Here is an 18,360-nt window from a genome sequence, read left to right as displayed (position 1 = left end):
TTAAAGGTGTCTGCCTTAACACTTCGTCTTTCTGAAAACATAAACACCAGAAGAAAAAATATATAAACCATAGAAAGAAAAACTAAATTTAAAATTGAACGGGGCCACGAGAGTATATCAGTATGACACATGAATGGCTGCAGCATTCTCATAAGTAAGTAATACTTTTATTCAAGTGTCAAGCTAACAAAGGCAGTAATAAAACCACTTAATAGGGATACTTTAGCATAAAAATAGCAAGATCTAAATATTATGTTTAACAACTAATGAAAAATACTTACAACATAAAATATAAATAAGATAAGAATGTGTGACATATATAAGATAAAAATACAATACTGACTGGTCACAACTCTCAAGGTGTGACTATCACACTCATTCAACCAGAGAGATATCCACACACTTTGTGGAGGACAAAAATCGAGTAAAAAAATAGAAGCTTAGAGCTTAACATATATAGCGCTCGTAATCATTCGATGAGGATCTGGCAAATCATTCGGCGTTTGCGATTGATCAGGACTTATTACAGAACAGCCGTATTTCCTGAGCCCCCAATTTTCGATATCACTGGCTGACGTCTCTACAGTTCAAGCTCTCTCTGCTGTATATTGTTTCTTGACGTTACCGCTTAATTACTCAGCTGTTTCATTTTCCGCTTTGCATCTTTCCAAAAGATCTCCGACGATTGTCTTTGTTTTGTTGCTCAACATATAATTACCCTAAAATCTCTCAAGCCTTTCAAGAAGGGAACGCGACGAGGTACAAAGTAAGCTGACTGTCAAACGCCGGCATAGTTTATTTCGAGGCTTTTCTTTTCTGTGTGAAAAACGCGAGCGAGCGAAGGAAAAGAGACCCTGAAAAAAAAAATGTCACCAGCACGTAAGCCCGCGCGTCATTCTCTGGGTATTACGCTCTATGAATTTTGGACCGTCTCCAGAAAAGTCTTCTTATTTAGAAGACGAGAGAAGATGATAGTAGACATAGACGTCAAGAAAGCGTCGCATTTCTGCGTCCAATATCTTCAATAATTCAAATTTTCAGGCTGTTCGATATTTGCTTTAAGTCACTTCAAAATTCGTGAGACTGTTTTCACGCGTGTCTGAACACAATTCGACCGTAATTTTTCTATGCTTGATGAGGCGAACATGAGCACACACAACGCAAGTTCAGGCACGTACTTTTTTTGGTGCCCTGTTGTGACCAGACAACAAAAATTGTGGACTTTTTGGGTGCACTCTTAAATCCCCGTCCTCCTGTGTTATGTGCTGTGTTATGCCTCGTTTCCCCGATGCAAATAATTAGTCATATGTCGACTATGCCGGAATAGCTGGTGGAAAGGGCACTATACTCAGTGTCACTTGCTGCTAAACGGTCTATTTTTAAAACACTACTCTTGTCAAACATTAGGAGCAGGCTTTAAAAGAAAAGATTTTCTTTTTACGTGGTAGCCAACTCTCTTGACAAGGGGATCAAGGCATCGTACATTATGAGACCCTTCTCGGGTCTGAGAAAGGAAAGATGGGGCATTGGTTTTGTGGTCAGGACTAAAGTCAGGTGTTGAAGTTTAATCTTTAGCCTGAATCACAGTAAATGTTTCGCGAACTAAAGGCGGGCCACATATTCTCACCGGACTGAAATATCATGAAGTACCCCCGGTTTTTTGACGATCTGTTGGTTTCAAGCCATTACGTAAGAGACTCTGATTGACTCACTGGCGACAGTGCACGTAGGTAACAATTGACATTTTGTACTACCAATTAATTCACATGACATGATATGAACACAAGGTCTCAGCTCTTAGTCCGCGCCTGCGTCAACTTGGCCAAGACTGAACATCATGTTTACACCAACACTGAAATTGGAAGTGTAAATGCTCGCCATGGAAGTAAAAATTTCATAGCAGTCTCTGAAAGGTGCAAGTGGTATTAAAATAATTTTGGTCTCTATATTCAGCCATGATGTCTCGATAACTATGGTAATCAAAACAATTTATGTCCACTCTTTGTATAAGAGGACGTACATATATTAACTATGATAATAATCTGGATACCGGAGCAGAAGTATAACCCGTGAAGTGTAGAGAAGGTTATTTTACCATGCAGTGAACTGACTCTGACTCTGACTCTGTCTAGCCTCTAGGTCTAAATATTAAGCAAGACGGAATTGTCTAGATAGACATTTCTCTAAAAATTGACGCTTAAAATGTGGATCGATACACAGACCATAAACATTGACATTACAAAGGTTCAAAACAGAAAGGCGTCGTCTCAGCTGCTTCCACCGGAACAAGCATCCGGTGATATTTTCAATTTAAAATATTGAAGGATATTCAGGGATTTTTAAACTCCCAGTGCAGTTCAGTCACCATGCAATATATCGGTCAAATATCGCGTGATTCCAGGCTCGTGGTGGCCATCTATGTCTTCTGAAAATCGCTCGAGAAACAATATGTAACACCTTGTTTAATATGGAGGGTATGTTTATAAAGAAAAACTAATAAGTGTCAAGGCAACTAAGCGTCATCAAAAGTACAAGGTGACGTTTGTAGCTGTCAGGTGCACTGAATTCGCAGCTGATTCCGGTGGTCGGAAAAAATGGAGTCATTATGTAAATAATAATTTAACCCTCTGAACACCTCAGCTGTAGTTATTACGATAATATTATAATCCCGGCGGAAGGGTCTCGAAATTAATCTATTCATAAACTGGTACATATAATTTTGAAGTGTATTGCATTATTTTTGACAAAAAAAAAATAAACAAGGTTGTGGTCAAGAGCTAAAAGACAATACGACTGTTAATGTCTTTGTCTTGTCTTTTGTCGAGATGATCTACTTTGATCATAGTCTCTTGGTGTTGTAATAGAAACAGAGATAAACGGGATGAGAGGAGGAGGTCTGAATTACGACAGGTGTACCAACTTAACGTCGAGTGAAAATTTATAAATTTCTTGACGTATGAGTTCAATCAGTCTAAAGCAGGCGTAGCGTGCGCTATCACCTGTAATTATACAGTGTAGATAAAGATTCCTTTCATTTACACAGGATCGTTACTTAATAAAGAGCCAGTCTATCGATATCATCAATGATACCATAAAACAAGGTCGTTATCTCAACCTTTTACATTTTTGTGGTAATGATCTCGTTCAACTTTGCGTCGCGTCACGTTATTCAAGTTAAATGTTTCCCGCAGATACAATGACCTAAGCTAGCTAAGATCAAGAGGTTTCTTTTGTCTATTTGTGAATACTGCTGAGATGTAAGTACTTGAAGAAGATATTCAGGTAACACAGTCATTGCAAATTCAATTTTTTACGGGTTGAAAATATCTAAGGAAAGTTAACGAATATTTAGAGCTTGAAATTTCTTGAAATATTTTTTTTTTCAGTTTATAGAGCTAAGAGAGCTTCGAACTCAGAACTCTGTTGAGTGAGCGAGTTATTCAAACGTTATAGCAGTGATTAAAATTTGCGTACTGATATTGGACAACGTCGAGCGCTTTGTTTGTCCTCGAAATAAGGAACAAAGGTTGCTAGGGGACAACGCCTTCTTGACGGTCAGGCGACCTTGGTTCGCGGCTCGCAATGCATGCTCCTTGATCTTGCGTGTTCAACAACTTTCTTGAGCTAACAGACTTGAATTCTACAGAGGTTGTGTACAGCTGGGGAAAAATCGCTGTTTATTCGTCTTCTTTACAGTTTTAGGCTTAGAGTTGTGAAATGTAGAACAAGAACATGTTTTAAGAACATAATGAATCGTTACTTATGGCTTTCCCGTTGGGCTGGAAAGAGAATTTAAGCATCGCATCGACGGCATAAGACCAGGGGTATCAGGGCGGTCGTCGATATGCAGTCCAAACGTGAAAGGGAGAGCGACCGTGAGCGAGACAGAAAAGTTTCTCGGCCAAGCCGGGGTAGTTTACACTCGCCGAGGAATAGCTCTAGTTCTGGTTCTGGGGTAATGATGGTTGGACCCAATTTTCGCGTCGGCAAGAAGATTGGATGTGGAAACTTCGGTGAACTACGACTTGGTACGAACTTGAGTAGGCGACCATGTTTCGCGGATTTGTTATGTATATGCCGTGCCTTTTTAACGGCATTATGGCCTTTAGTCTTATCGTAGAAAGATATGATTTTTCAATTTTTGACTCTACATTTTTGTTAGGTAAAAATCTGTACAACAACGAGCACGTCGCCATCAAACTGGTGAGTCGCAACTTACTTACGTTTGTCTGCTGTTCAAGCTTTCATGACGAAATACAGGATGAGATATATTACCACTGGCTGATGGCAAATATCGAATATTCTTTTTTGACAGGAACCCATGAAATCTAGGGCACCACAGCTTCATTTGGAATACCGATTTTACAAAGTACTTGGAAATGCTGGTAAGTTCACGTTTAGTAGTTCGCGAATACCGTAAAAAAAAATTTGAGTGTTGTCGCGAGAATTTTGATTTCGGCGTGCAGGAAGTGCCAAATATACATAGTGATCCATTGTATTTCGTTGACGGGCTCTTGATTATGAGAGACAGCCAAGCGTAAAAAAATTAACTTGCTTCATCCTTCTGATTCAATTTTTCGTTCTTGAAAAGTGGATCTTTTTTTCAGTTCTCGCACTCTTCGTAGTGAATCGCATGTTTATTATGGTATTTCAAAATGTTACTTGACCCGGTTACCCCAAATCTGTTTCTCCAATGGGATTGCAAGACTAACAGTTTCTAAATATTCCTAATCCTTGTATAGTTTAATTTTAGAGATAAGCGATTAAAAAAGGACAGAAAATTCTTCCAGTTGGTCAAGGTTGTAAATTAGCACACATTTTGATCGGCAAATTCCTAGCAATATTCGAGTTAGATTTCGCTGTCATCCTTGAAAAAAAGTGATCTCGAGTGTTTAGAAATTTGAATGTTCCTTTTCAACTTATGTGGCTTGTAACACAGTACCCAACGGCGATAATGAAATCTCGTTCTTTCAAGTAAGTACATTTAAATACGCCTTTGCATGTCAGTCGTTCACTGCCATATGCAACGAGGTGCGGGCAAAATAAAATGGATAATTTATCTTCCCCATTTAAATTTAAGAAATGGGAGTTAGAACAAACAGATGTGGGATTACTCATTTGGATCTCTTATTAAATGGTTGATCGGTGAAATATTGATTTGTTTTGAAAATATTTTTAATGCTTGAGGACAATATTGTCATTAATAATTTGGACAATTATGTGACTTTTTTGGTATTGTAATTTTGTTTCATCCAAGATGTGTCCTTTCATTGGCTCTTTTCGTTGGTCTTATGTCTTGATAAAACGGTGTGTAAATAACAAGGTCTTTGTAATGGTAACTTTGTGATGTCAGTTTAAAGGATTTTGATGAAGCCTTGTTTTTAGGTGACATTTAATTATTCAATTTTTAAGACATATATGTTTTGTTATTATTTTTGCTTTCAACATTATTACCTCTGAAGACAATCTGTATCAGGGCCACAGTTGGTTTCTTTCACTACTTTTCCCCCTCCGTATAGATCATATTGTTTTGTTTGTCTTTATGATTTTGTAACCCAAGTCATGTTTGAAGTTACATGAATGGTTTGTACTAAAGTAGAGTATATTCTGATCCAGTATCTCAAACACTTGAGATATGAAAAGCTGGCCCCAGAAAAGTGGCTGTACAATTTTCTGTAAGTTTGAACTCTGACAACCTTGGAAACAAGATCAAAAAGCTGACCATAAAATAAAACAATATCTTTTCAACAAAACATCCCCCCTAAATCATCCTAAATCATGTTTCACAGGAGTTAAATGCAACAGTTTCAATAATTTCAAGTGATTAATAACACATGTGGTGTAAATGTGCATGCTCTTGATGTATACTTCCCAAACTAAGTATGGGATGAGTCTCGAAGTTCAATTTACTGGCAAAATGCTAAGTACTACAGCCCATAGTTAATTACTGTTCGTCAGTATCCAAGGGAACCTATAAACTTGTATTTCAGATGCAATGAAGTGAGGGACTCGAGAATAGTTGGGTGATCCTGTGTTTCAGTGTAGCTACATGTAGAGTTAAAAGTAAACCAAGCCATTTGAAATGCATGGCATAATGCATGTCATTGAACTTGGGAACAGAACAAATGACTTCATAACTTATGTAATACAAAGCAGAGGTAAAACACCTCTGCTTCTGTGGTAATTTAAGGCTAGGGGAAGAGGATCGATGGACGTCATGGCCTAGAGCATGTTTGGAGGTGTTTGTATGTGCCTAGCTCTATGAAGATGCAAAAACAATTGTCCTGACCACATTCAAGTATAAACTACAAATTTTGTGTAATTTTGTTGGAAGTGCATTTGGCTCATTTTAATGATGTGCACCTGTATGTTGTTACAAACTCAAATGGTTGAAGGCAATCAATTTTGCAGACTTTCTGTGGGCACTCTTAGATGGGAAGCTGAGCATTGGTTAGTTTGATTCAGCTTGCTGTGTATACATAGGAATTCCTTATTTAATAAGAACCTGCCTTGGAGCACTTATTTGAATTTTCACATTTCTTCTTGTTAACCCACAATGTAAAATTGTGTGTAATTTTATCACATGCCTAAAACCATGTACTTCATGCACTCATTTTGAAGGTTGGGTTTTTATTTCCATTTTTTTTTTTTTCATTCTTTAAAATGAATTGTGAAGTAGGTAATAAGATAGTGTGAGCCACTGTGTTAGGGCTTATTCCCATTTATAGTCTGGTATGCTCGGCTCTTAAACCTGCCACTGATCAGTGTGTTTTTGCTTGCATTAAAACTACGTGAACTGTATCTGGCTTTCTTAGTTATATGTTTTCACTTGTATGTCTTTTTTTGCCACCATCAGCATCTATTTTACCTGTGTGAAATATTGCAACCAGCTGGTCACCAGTGCTACTAAAAATCGAATGTTGGCAATCAGAATTCTATTGTGTTGTCCAATGTTTTCAAGGAAGTAATTTTTAAATCAAAAAATTTCACATGTTTTCAACAAGAAACTTAAAATCCCTTGTCCAGAGAAAATAACTTCTGTCAAAAATGAAGGTATTGTTCCTGTTAAATGACCTCCACAGCAGTTGTAATCCACCCTCTTCAATGTTATTGACAGTTAGTGGCCATCATTTTTCAGCAGTTTCATCTGAAAAACATACCATAGGTAAAACTTTCCTTTTGCCATAATTTGCATATTCATCAATAAAAACATCATGTTTCCTCTTTGAAGACTTTTTGCAGTCAGGAGAAGAAGAAAGTACTAAAGAATTCATGGATGTATTGTGGGCATTCAAATCAGAATTTGATCTCTCCACATTTAAAGATGATGTAAATACACGTTTACTACGGTACCAGACAATAGTGACAATATAACAGATGAGGAAAGAAAGTGGCATAATTTAACATTCTGTCTTCAAACTAAGAGAGCTATCTACAGAGTTCTCCGTAAGCTCCGGCGACCAGCGAAATTCGCCATCTAGTCACCCTTGGCGCGCCGGCTACTTATAGGAAGTAAATTATGAAAAAAAAAAATTATTTGTAACAATGTTAGTCTATCCGTCAATAAAATTAAGCATAAAAACAATATGTCTAATTTTCTCAACAAATACGTAGCAATTAAAAAATACAACTCATAGCTGTAAGGTAAAAGAAATCTGAAATCATTCGGGCTGTGAGAATTGCCGCCAAAAACGTGACGTGGGCACTGAGCCGTGACAGCAGCACTGAAATATTTGACAACTGGGGTTAAGTTAAAGCTCAGTTTTTCCTCTGAAATGAAGCAAAAAACCCAGCAATCGCTGTTCAGTACCAGAGATAAATTGAAAAGAAAATAGAGATGGCACAAACGAAGGTCATAAGTTGTTTTCTTTCAAAGATATAATTAAAATTAGTTTTTATCTCCAGTGAATGTACGCGTAATTTAATTAGTTCTTTAAACACAACGACATGCAACCCAGTGCTTGGCTCACACATGGAGGATTTTCGAGAACAAATAACTGCAAAGATTTCTTTTTGCTCGGTGAAATTGCTTTTCTTTAACAAAGGAACAAAACCATGATTGTTTAAAATACACTGAAATGCACTTTTTAGAACCCCAATTTCAAAATTTTCCCAGGGAGGCTCCCAGACCCCCAAATAATGGCTCCGATAAAACCACTCCACATCTTTTTATTGGCACTGTCCGCCGCCCACTCAAAGTTATTCTCCCTCTACTGCTATCTATGTAATAAAAACCACTTTTCAACTAAAATGTAATCTGCTAAATAATTTAATGCCCTTGTTTAGGGGAGTCTCTGACTCTTTTGTGATCATTCACAAGTAGGATATGCTAAAACAAAGAAACTTCTTTAAAAGCTTCATGTTTTCCTGTTCCACTCTAAAGCAGTACTATAATGGACACCTTTTAGTGACCAGATTTTTCCATCTGGTGACTGAAACATAATGTTAAATAACCACTTGGTACCTGCTTAGAAAAAGGTAATTTTGGTTTGGATCTTGTTTACCTGGAACTTATTTCTAAAGCACAGTAAAGTTTTTACTAAGTGGTCAACACCAGAAGGTATTCTCACCCTGCTCAGTCAATAATTATTAAGCCATGTAATGTTCTTGGGGATCCAAGGTTACATTTCTAAATTCTGACTCTTAACGTGTTGATGTGCACAAAAGGAATAGCAATGTCTTGATCACATCAGCACGTGAGATGTTTTGTAGGATGGGTTGTGTTGAGGGAGAGCGGTTGGGTACACAGACTTATACACACAAGAGTGTAAATTTTGCTTGCTTATATTGAAATCACTTTAATCAATCCTTTGCAGAGGGGATACCTCAGGTGCACTACTTTGGCCCATGTGGGAAGTACAATGCATTAGTCATGGAACTTTTGGGACCAAGCTTGGAGGATCTGTTTGATCTCTGTAACAGACAGTTTAGCTTGAAAACAGTTCTTATGATTGCCATCCAGCTAGTAAGTGATATTTTATATGAAGCAATAAGAATGCATTTGTAAACCTTGTACTTGGGTGGTTGTGCCTATGCCGCAGGGGATTACCAGCTCAAAATCGTCACCACTATGAGTGACTATCAGTATGATGAGTGATTTTTTTCTTGGTCAGTTGATAGCGATAATTATTTTAGTTCTTGTAGGAAAAATAGAGATTGTTCACCAGTGGACTTTCTGGTACAAATGTATTTGTTTTTATATCGCATCACCTTGTCTTTGAAAAATCATGACCACCATTAACCACACGTTAAATAGTTGCCAATTTGATTTTTTACTTTCATCACATCACATATATATCACAGATTATAATTCACCAAATATTTCCACAGGCATGCAATTGGTCTAAATGCATCACATGACTAAATATACCTCAGCTAAAACTGGGGAATATCTAAGTGATATTCCCCAATTTTTGTGTTGCCAAAATATTTGAAGGATAATAAAGCCTCCATTCGCTGCAAAAACGTGCCCAGACATCTGGCCCTCAACATTATCTTTTCCTCAAAGCTCACAGTTTTCCTTGAGCTATGATGCTCTTGGAAAACTGTTTGCTTCTCAGGAACAGATAATGTCCGCGGACAAATATCTGAGCATATTTTTGCACCAAATGGATGCTATTGTTTATGTAGACCTTTTGATGTACTGAAAATACAAGAGCTGTTTATGAGCTGGCTTGTAGATTGTGAGTTGTAATTTTTATGCAGTTAAAGATCATTATACATTATATTTCCCAGTCTTGCATGTTTTCAGTTCCATTCTTGGCTTAGTGTTAGTATAATTTGTTTAAAGCTATTTTCAACAGTTCTCAGTAAATGTTTTATGTTGTGTCCCCAATTAGCAGCAATGCTAAATACCCCCAGACACTTAACTAAAGGTTTTGTTGTTGTTGTTGTTGTTGTTAGTCATCTTTGGTGAATTATGTTTCACAGCTTGGTGCATTCATTGGGCAACATCGATGAGTTTTCTGGCTTACTCGAGCTGACTTGAGTAAGTTCAAGGAGATTTACATTGTATTGAATTTTATTTCTCTTAATTTTTCCTGCAGATTTCAAGACTCGAATGTGTTCATTCCAAGAATATGATTTACAGAGACATTAAGCCAGAGAACTTTCTCATTGGTCGTAAATCATCAGGCAAAGAGAAAACAATTCACATTATAGACTTTGGTCTTGCAAAGGAGTACATTGATCCAGAGACTAAAAAACATATACCATATCGAGAACACAAAAGTTTAACAGGAACTGCAAGATACATGAGTATTAACACACATTTAGGAAAAGGTATGCATACTGTTGTGTTGTTGAGTTATGCAGATGTTATTGTTGTGAACGTTGACTCTCTAAAACAAAGCAGTCCACCAGAAGTATGATTTTTCATTGTGTATCACAGGAAAAAAGGGTTTCCCGTGAGTTTTTATCTCATTAGCCCAGTGACTAGTACTTTATCAGCTTTACCATAAGGCACTGAGAATCTCAACTGGTCTACAGTTGGGTGAGTGAAGACTATTAAAAAACATGTCTGAAAGAGAAAATGAAGTTGTTGCCCTTCTTTGTGTCCTTTGTTCCTTCATTCATTCCTATTTGGTCACTCATCATGCAGTCTTGATTGCTCTGCAAAAGTGGTATATGATTCAAATCTAAGGCCCCTAAGTGGCTGACTTCTGAAGGTGTTGGTATAATCATACAGTGGTGTAAAGATGCTCTACAACGTGTACATTGTATTCTTATCATTCTTTTCCATTTCTTAAGTGTGTGCTTAGTGCTGTGGGAGAATCGACAGGATGAAAGCATCTTGCAGTACTGATCCTATATGTGTTTACAACATGTATATATTATGGTTGTTTGAATTCTTTCAGAGCAAAGTAGGAGAGATGACTTAGAAGCACTAGGGCATATGTTCATGTACTTTCTAAGGGGAAGCCTTCCTTGGCAAGGGCTGAAAGTAAGTAAACTCTTTCCTTCCAGCTCTGTCCTGTAAATGCAAATGCAACAGGCCAATTTTAGTATTTTAAAATTGTAACATGATTCTTAGGCTTAATTGTGCCTCAACTCCACTGTAGTTGGAGTTTGTTAGTTAACTTGATAGAAACTTGAAGAACATATGTTTCCTATTTCTTTTAGAAAACACCACAACATAAATAGGAGAGCAACTTGTTTACTTTGATAATCAAAATTTAAATTCTCTTTGCTCACACTATCATTATGTCAACAGCTTGTGCTAGTTCTGTGTTTCTATCAAGTTTTAGTGTAGATCTACTAGCATTCTATCACAAATGGCGTTCTGTGATTGGCTACGCTACTCTATCCATTCTGTTGTAGATAGTGAGTAGTGTAGCAGTGTGCACTCTTTAACAAAATACATGTAACGGCTACTTTGCGTTTTTGAGTTGTCCGTGAAGTGAATTTAGATAAATTTTTAACAACTAGTAGATTTATACTAAAACAATTAGACTATTCGCTCTCAATTTTTATGCATGATAGAAATCTCATGCTCATAATCTAATTGCTTAATAGAAACACAATATTTAACCAATCAGTGCATGTATTTTCTTAGGGCTGTTTTCTAAACATGTATAGAGCATTTCTCATTTGAGTGTCAAAAATGTATTGGTTTTTCATCACCACACTACATGATTGCTTTTAAGACTTGCACCACTTTTCATCCAATAAGAAATAAAACCATTACTGTAACTTGATCAGGCTTGTTTTCCTGTGCTTTGCTTTAGCTACATGTAATTCAAGTTGTGATTCATTTATAGGATTGTTTTTGACCTTTTTTATTGTTTAGAGTGATAACTTTGATTTTGGTGTTCCAACACTCGATTGAAAACTACTGTAGATCAAATTGTGATAAACTTTACATTTTTAACAGGCAGACACCCTGAAGGAAAGATACCAAAAGATTGGAGACACAAAACGTGCCACACCCATTGAAGTCCTTTGTGAGAATCATCCAGGTACATAAATGTCATGTCCTATTTGAAGCTATTAGAAAGAAAAGCACAAATTTGTTATGCTGTGCTTTTCAAATAACTCATTATGTAGTAAACATTTACATGTAAACTAATTAATACTTATTATAAAATATAGGCAGGTCATTTTTGATGCAACTCATTAACTTTTCTCTAACTAAGCCTGTAAGTTTATATAAATGCGTACACATTTCCTTTATGGTCATTTCATTATACATGTTTAGCACATTTGTATTCTTGCAGCTTAGCTGGGGAATCCATTGTAAATTAAATGCTCTACTGTTTTCTCCACATGTACAGAGTAGTTTCATTTGAGTGCTGAAAAGTAATTGGTTTTGCATCACTACACTGTATTGCACTGCCCTGCAGTGCATGAATAGCTTAAAACTCACACCACTGGTCTACTGTTTACCCTTGTAGAGCTAATAGATTTACAGTCCATTGTCTTAGAGTGCGAAAGTTTTCATTGACATTAAAATATAGTACCTGTAATAATATTCTTGTTTATTTCTTTCTTTCTGTCATCACAGAGGAACTGGCCACATACCTACGCTATGTTCGTAGACTTGATTTCTTTGAAACGCCAGACTATGAGTATTTAAGAAAATTGTTTAAGGATTTATTTGAAAGAAGAGGTTTTATTGAAGACGGTGAATTTGACTGGACACACAAGCAAATTGTAAGTGTGCTTCTTCACATGGTCACAAAAATATAGGTAGTAATTGAAAATTACTTTTATATACCATAAGTCAATTTTATAGCCCTTAGAATTCTACTGGTCAACAAGCATTAAGTGAGATAATTAGTTACAATAGCAAATAGTATGATTGCAGTAGTTATATGTCATGAAAGAGAAACTTAGGGGATTTGATTTTTTATTTCCTTGTTCTTTATTGCACTGCAATAATGTTAATAATGCTTGAGAGCTCAATTTTCAAATAAAACATACTTGTAGGCTAAGTTTTCGGCCCTGTGAATTTTGTGTGCCTGTGATTGCAGGTGCAGAGTAAAACCTATACAGTTGAACCTCGCCATTTTGAACTCTCAGGGGAAACGAAAACATAGTTTGAAATAGCCAATAGGAAATGACTGAAGGGCAGATAACAGGGAATTTGAAATAAGCAAGTTTGAATTAGCCAGGTCCAACTATAGTTTGAATTTGAGCCAAGGTGCAAAGCACTTAAGTTTCACTCAGAGCTATTGTCACTAGTTCTTGCTGCAACTTTTGTCAGACAAAAAATGTAATGCTTTACACTCGTATTCAGTTATAGTAGTACCAGAAATTCACAAGCATGTTCGTTTCTTTAGATGGTGAATTAGAAACTTTGGTTTATTTGGCTAACATTTGTTGATCTGCAATTCCCACAGCCAAGTCCCATTAATTCCCTGAGTCATTCAGATCCACACAATCAAAGAGATTCTCAGCTTCCTGCTGGATTTCAGAAAGCAAATGAGAGAATTACATCCACATCTGGAACAAACAAGGTATGATCAAATTTAACTCTACTCTTCCATTGCAGGAGTCAAACAACTTTTGATTTTCATTCACAATTTCATAATGTTTTTTCTTGTAAGTATTTGCCGTATTTCTGTAATCATAAATTGTATTCTTGACAAATTTTACAGTACATTAGGGCATCTCCTAGGTCTGGTGTACACCTCGTGTGTTAAATGTGATTTGGACTTTTCTTTTCTAGTCTGCCCAAGACAGAAAGGGTGCTTGGGCTGACAATTCACAAGCTCAGAAGTCTGGCGGCTTACTGGCTCCAACTGCAGACAGATTAGGGGGCTCTGTACAGGTGGTCAGCTCAACAAACGGCGACCTCGGCCCTGTTGATGATAGCCGTCTTGAGGGGAAGGCTGGTACTCCTCTACATGCACAACAGCAACAACCTGAAGTTGAAGTTGTTGAAGAAACAAAGTATGTATTCATGTATGTTAATTATTATTAAATTCTCAACCTCGGATAATGCAATTCTAGCTTTCTTATTGGTTCACTGGATCTCGGTTACCAGCCATTATACCTGTGTTTGACCTTATATGGAAATGAATGCGGTAAATGTTGCTCGGCATAAACTTTTTCGCGGGAAACCAAGTTTCGTCGAGAAAAACATGCACGAAAAAAAACAGATTCAGTTAGCTATCTACAGAAGAAATACAGGAAATTATGGACAATGCCGTCCCAGTAACAACAAAAAAGCCACAAAGTTCGAGATTAGATTATTTAACGGTACGTATACGTTAAATTTCCTCGAAAAGTTGCAAAATTAAAATATGACAGTCAAGATTTTACGCACTCATGAAGATTATGTAACAAAAACAATGTTTACCTTAACAGAATGGCTTGCTAGTCCTGGTGGCACCAAATTTCCGAAACTGATATAAGCAATGTCAAAAGAAGAACTGAATGTTTGTTTGAAGTGTTTTTACTCATCTGCAAGGAAGAAAGATGGCACGTATTGCAAAAGTTCATTGATTAAATCCGTAAGGAGAGCCGCCATTGATCATTTCCTTTGCACGCCGCCGCACAACAAACCGTTTTCCATTATCTCTGACCAGGCAAATAAATTATTGGAGCATTTGTAAAAGGCCTCAGGAAAACAGGCATCATTGCTGTCCTTGCAAAAAACACCTCAAGGAGTTGAGTGTTTTGAGCTGAACCGAAGTAAGCCCAGTTCTTTACCAGCCACGAAAAACCATCAGGGTGGCCTCAGAGATTCTGAAGATGAATCTGACGCTAAGATAGTTTCTGTCTCTGACTCTGAGGCTGGCCAACAATGAGCTCCACACATACAGCTCGAAATGCCATGGCTTTCAAAGCAAGGGAACTCCGAAAGAGGTCTTGTCGAGCATAATTTTGGCACAACGTCTGTGTCACATGGCGATCAAAGTTTTGCGCAGCGTTATTACAACAGCAATGTGCAAGTACACAATTATTCGGCTCTTCTCCATGACTCGAACTTGAACGCTTTTCAAACTTTCTGAACAAGTTTACATCTCCTTCATTTGATATACATTCCTTGAATTCTACTTGATTGTAAATTCATTCAGCAAATTCGCTTGCTTCGCTTTCAAATTTTTCATTCAACTAATTTTACAAACAGCGTGCATGTCATGTGATTTCCCACTTGTTGTTTTTGCCACATCGATTTCCAGTTGCTTTGTAAAATTAAAACCCAATAAAATTAAGCTATAATTTCCAAGTATACAAACGCACCGAATTTAATAAAACAATTATTCCATTCACGCTTGTTGGATATGAGATTGGTTATAGCCAACTCAGCCTTACGGGCCTCGTTGGCTATTTACCATCTCATATCCAACGCGCGCTCATGGAATAATTGTTAATTATCATAAGATGTGATTATTCTCTGTACCCTGTTTGTTCATCTGGGCATCCACATTGTTTGTCAAGGCTTAACTTTCAATTAAAGGTAGGTTTTGACATTCATGCTCATTAATACATCCCTGTAATGTTTTGAAGAAAGGAAAGGTTTGAAGCTTGAGGTAGCAATATGAAGTGGTTTAAAAAATGGTAAGCAATGTTAGACTAGCATTTACCACCCTAGATCATTGCAGCCCAAATAACTGTGTTGAGATAAGTAGCTTATGAACCAGTTTCTGTGGTATTGCATTATGCTGTTACTAAATTTAAGCGTAGTTGTTCCACTGGGATTATCGAGTCGCTATGTTTTACACTATCTTTTGTCTCCACAGGTGTTGTTGCTTTTTCAAAAGGAAAAAGAAGAAGAAGCAGCCAGTTGCAAGACACAAATAATCCCCCCATCCCCCCTCTGCCTCAACATTTGGATTACATCCAAGATTCTCTAGCATAAGGACAAAGATGGCAAAACCTTTTGTAGAAAGTTGGGTCAATTTTATAATGAAAAGAGATGGAATTTAATGTTCTAGGCAGACCTTGGTTAATTTCTTACTCTGTGACAGCTTGGTACATTGCACAAAATTTAAAAAAAAAATTGTCTAGTTAAGTAATGAAGCATTTTAATCTAGTGGATTTTATTTGTAACAATAATTTAAATAAAAGATGATCAACAGTCCATGAAAGCCACTCTCAATTTTTTCTCTATGTGACTAGGTGGACTGATCGGAAGATTGATTATCCATGATCACAACCAGAAATGCAAGGTGTATTCCAAACATTTCAAACAAAAACACAATGGGATACTCACTCAGACTGTTGGTTACTGTTATCTTTGGTGAACATTATTCTGCGATTATAATAATTATTATTATTATTTACACTTCAGTTTCTTCACTGGCCATTTGAAACTCATTTTAGTTAGTTCCTTATTGTATTGTATAAAATGTTATGTGAGTGATCTTTGCTCTGCATCTCACAGAGAAAATGCAAGTTTTGCCTTACCTATATTTATATTTTAAGACTTCATTGCTACATCTAGTAAGAGAAGGGGACTGGTACAGGTTCGAGAGACTCTGGGATTGTCTACACAGCGATCAAATAAAATGACATTTACTTTGAAGTGATTGACTTTGTAAAACCCATTGGTCACTAAAAAACAATAGGGGCCTGGAGAGGAACTTTTTAAAATGAGTTTGAGAAAGACCTGTGCCAAATTTGGGGTTATATTAAAATTTTTAAAAACCTTAAATGTTGTAACTTTTTGGTGAAAGACTGCAAACATTGTAAAACAGTTGTAGTGTTTTCAGACCCATTAATGTTGCCAAGGAGGTTCTGCAAGTTTGATTTGTAGTTATTTCACATTTTTGTATCAATCACTTCTGAGAAGACCTTTCCATTGTACAGCTCTAGGCCATGTGGTGACTTTCAGAAGACAAATTTGTCTCTAGATAATTTTGTCAATATTTTTGTCTGCGCAATCAGTGGTTTCTGTTTGCATGATTTTGTTTTCATTAGTTGAATGCATTTTTAATAGTAGAAAGTTATCAGAAACTGCAGGCTGCCATCCCAATAATCCAAAGAATGTGTTCTTTCTAAAAATCAACCCATTGCAAGATCTTGCCCAAAGATAATTCCAACAAAATATCACAAGAATTCTGGAATTTTTTATTGTAATTGAGTTATGGAGATTATTGCCATGACAGGCCAGACAGGGGAAGAAGCTGTTCTTGTTGCCCTGTTTTACTGACACAATGATTTAGTTTCATGACAACCCATCGTTCAATTAGAATTCCTTTTTTGACAATCACAAGTGGTTTGGGAGAAACCAACAGAATAACATAGTCATTCATATATAGTGTCATTTTTCACTGATTTGTAATTATACAGAATTGTCCATCATAATTGTCAATTTATGTAGAGATCATGTGGTTCGTACAGTCTACAGGAAAATATTTTCCTTATCATTAAAGCATTTAAAGAAAGTCTCTCAAAATCTTTGTATACTTAGATGATTAATTATTAAAAGATAAACCTTTTTCTCAGTTTGCTCTGCTGGTGTTGTGCGAATTTTTTTCTTCTACAGCAAATGTTCATTTGAACAGCGAAATAGTCTGTATCAGACATTACATTTATACTGTGCAGGATGTAGAGTTTAACTTATGATGGGCCAAACCAAGTAATTTATAATTATGCCTTGCTAGTTTCTCTAGTCTTACTATTACAGTTGTTGACGTGGTTTTCAGTTGAATGTCAACACCAAAACCAATCACTCTAGCCAGTCACAAAGGACAGGGGTAATCCAATGAACCAATCAAATCTTAGTATAATTACATGTTACATGTACATGTAGCATAAGTGCATGTAGTAAAGCATGGGAAACGTGTGGGAACAAGTTACTGTTGGTTTTGGTTTTTCTTCTGATTGGATGAAAAAGTGGCACAAGTTTTTTAAGCTAATTATGTACCGTAGCAATGCAAAACCAATTTTTGACACAAATGAAACCCACTCTCCTAATAGCTAGTGACTGATCAGTTCCTGCACATCTGCAGAAAGTAACTAACTAGTTACTAGCCATTCTCACCAGCTAAACCAGTTCAACTAAATTGGGTTAAGGTTTTTCTAATTTGTCAATATTATTTATTCTTTTCAGTTATCTTGGGAAGACAAATTTCAAACCACCTTTCTAGGATATTATAATCACACAGGTTTTTACCTTGTTTAGTTTTGGCGTGCATGTGACTTTAGCAACTTTTTTGTAACCTTGCTTTAGTTAGTTAAACATGCTTAACTTGGTGGTGTGTCAGTGAAATTGAAGCCTTCTCAAGGGTTTGCACTTTAACTCCAGGTTTCAGTGAGATGGTGGCTAGAAGTCTTGTCAGTGGGTTAACTTCCCAGTGTGTGGTTGCCTCAGGAGCTTGGCAGCACTCATAAAAACATTTTACTCATGGTTAGTTGGGGAAAGAAGTGCATTCATAAACAATCTTCAAACTGAACATTTTAATAAGA

General features: G+C 36.6%; 1 protein-coding gene across 1 annotated transcript; it reads left to right on the top strand.

Annotated features, from left to right (window-relative positions):
• Window positions 1-3,588: 3,588 nt before the first annotated feature.
• On the top strand, window positions 3,589-17,396 carry LOC145497564 (casein kinase I-like). The gene is made up of 11 exons (XM_081477385.1): window positions 3,589-4,028; window positions 4,163-4,203; window positions 4,316-4,385; window positions 8,817-8,965; window positions 10,047-10,281; window positions 10,857-10,942; window positions 11,873-11,957; window positions 12,503-12,651; window positions 13,341-13,457; window positions 13,670-13,893; window positions 15,690-17,396. Exons 1-11 carry the CDS (start codon window positions 3,845-3,847, stop codon window positions 15,748-15,750), a joined length of 1,401 nt encoding a protein of 466 aa, XP_081333511.1. The 5' UTR covers window positions 3,589-3,844; the 3' UTR covers window positions 15,751-17,396.
• Window positions 17,397-18,360: the final 964 nt, after the last annotated feature.

Source organism: Orbicella franksi, chromosome 1 (genome assembly GCF_964199315.1).
Source record: "Orbicella franksi chromosome 1, jaOrbFran1.1, whole genome shotgun sequence".
NCBI classification, from domain to species: domain Eukaryota; kingdom Metazoa; phylum Cnidaria; class Anthozoa; order Scleractinia; family Merulinidae; genus Orbicella; species Orbicella franksi.
Note: the sequence above shows the minus strand (reverse complement) of the source record. Positions and strands in the feature narration are given on the sequence as shown.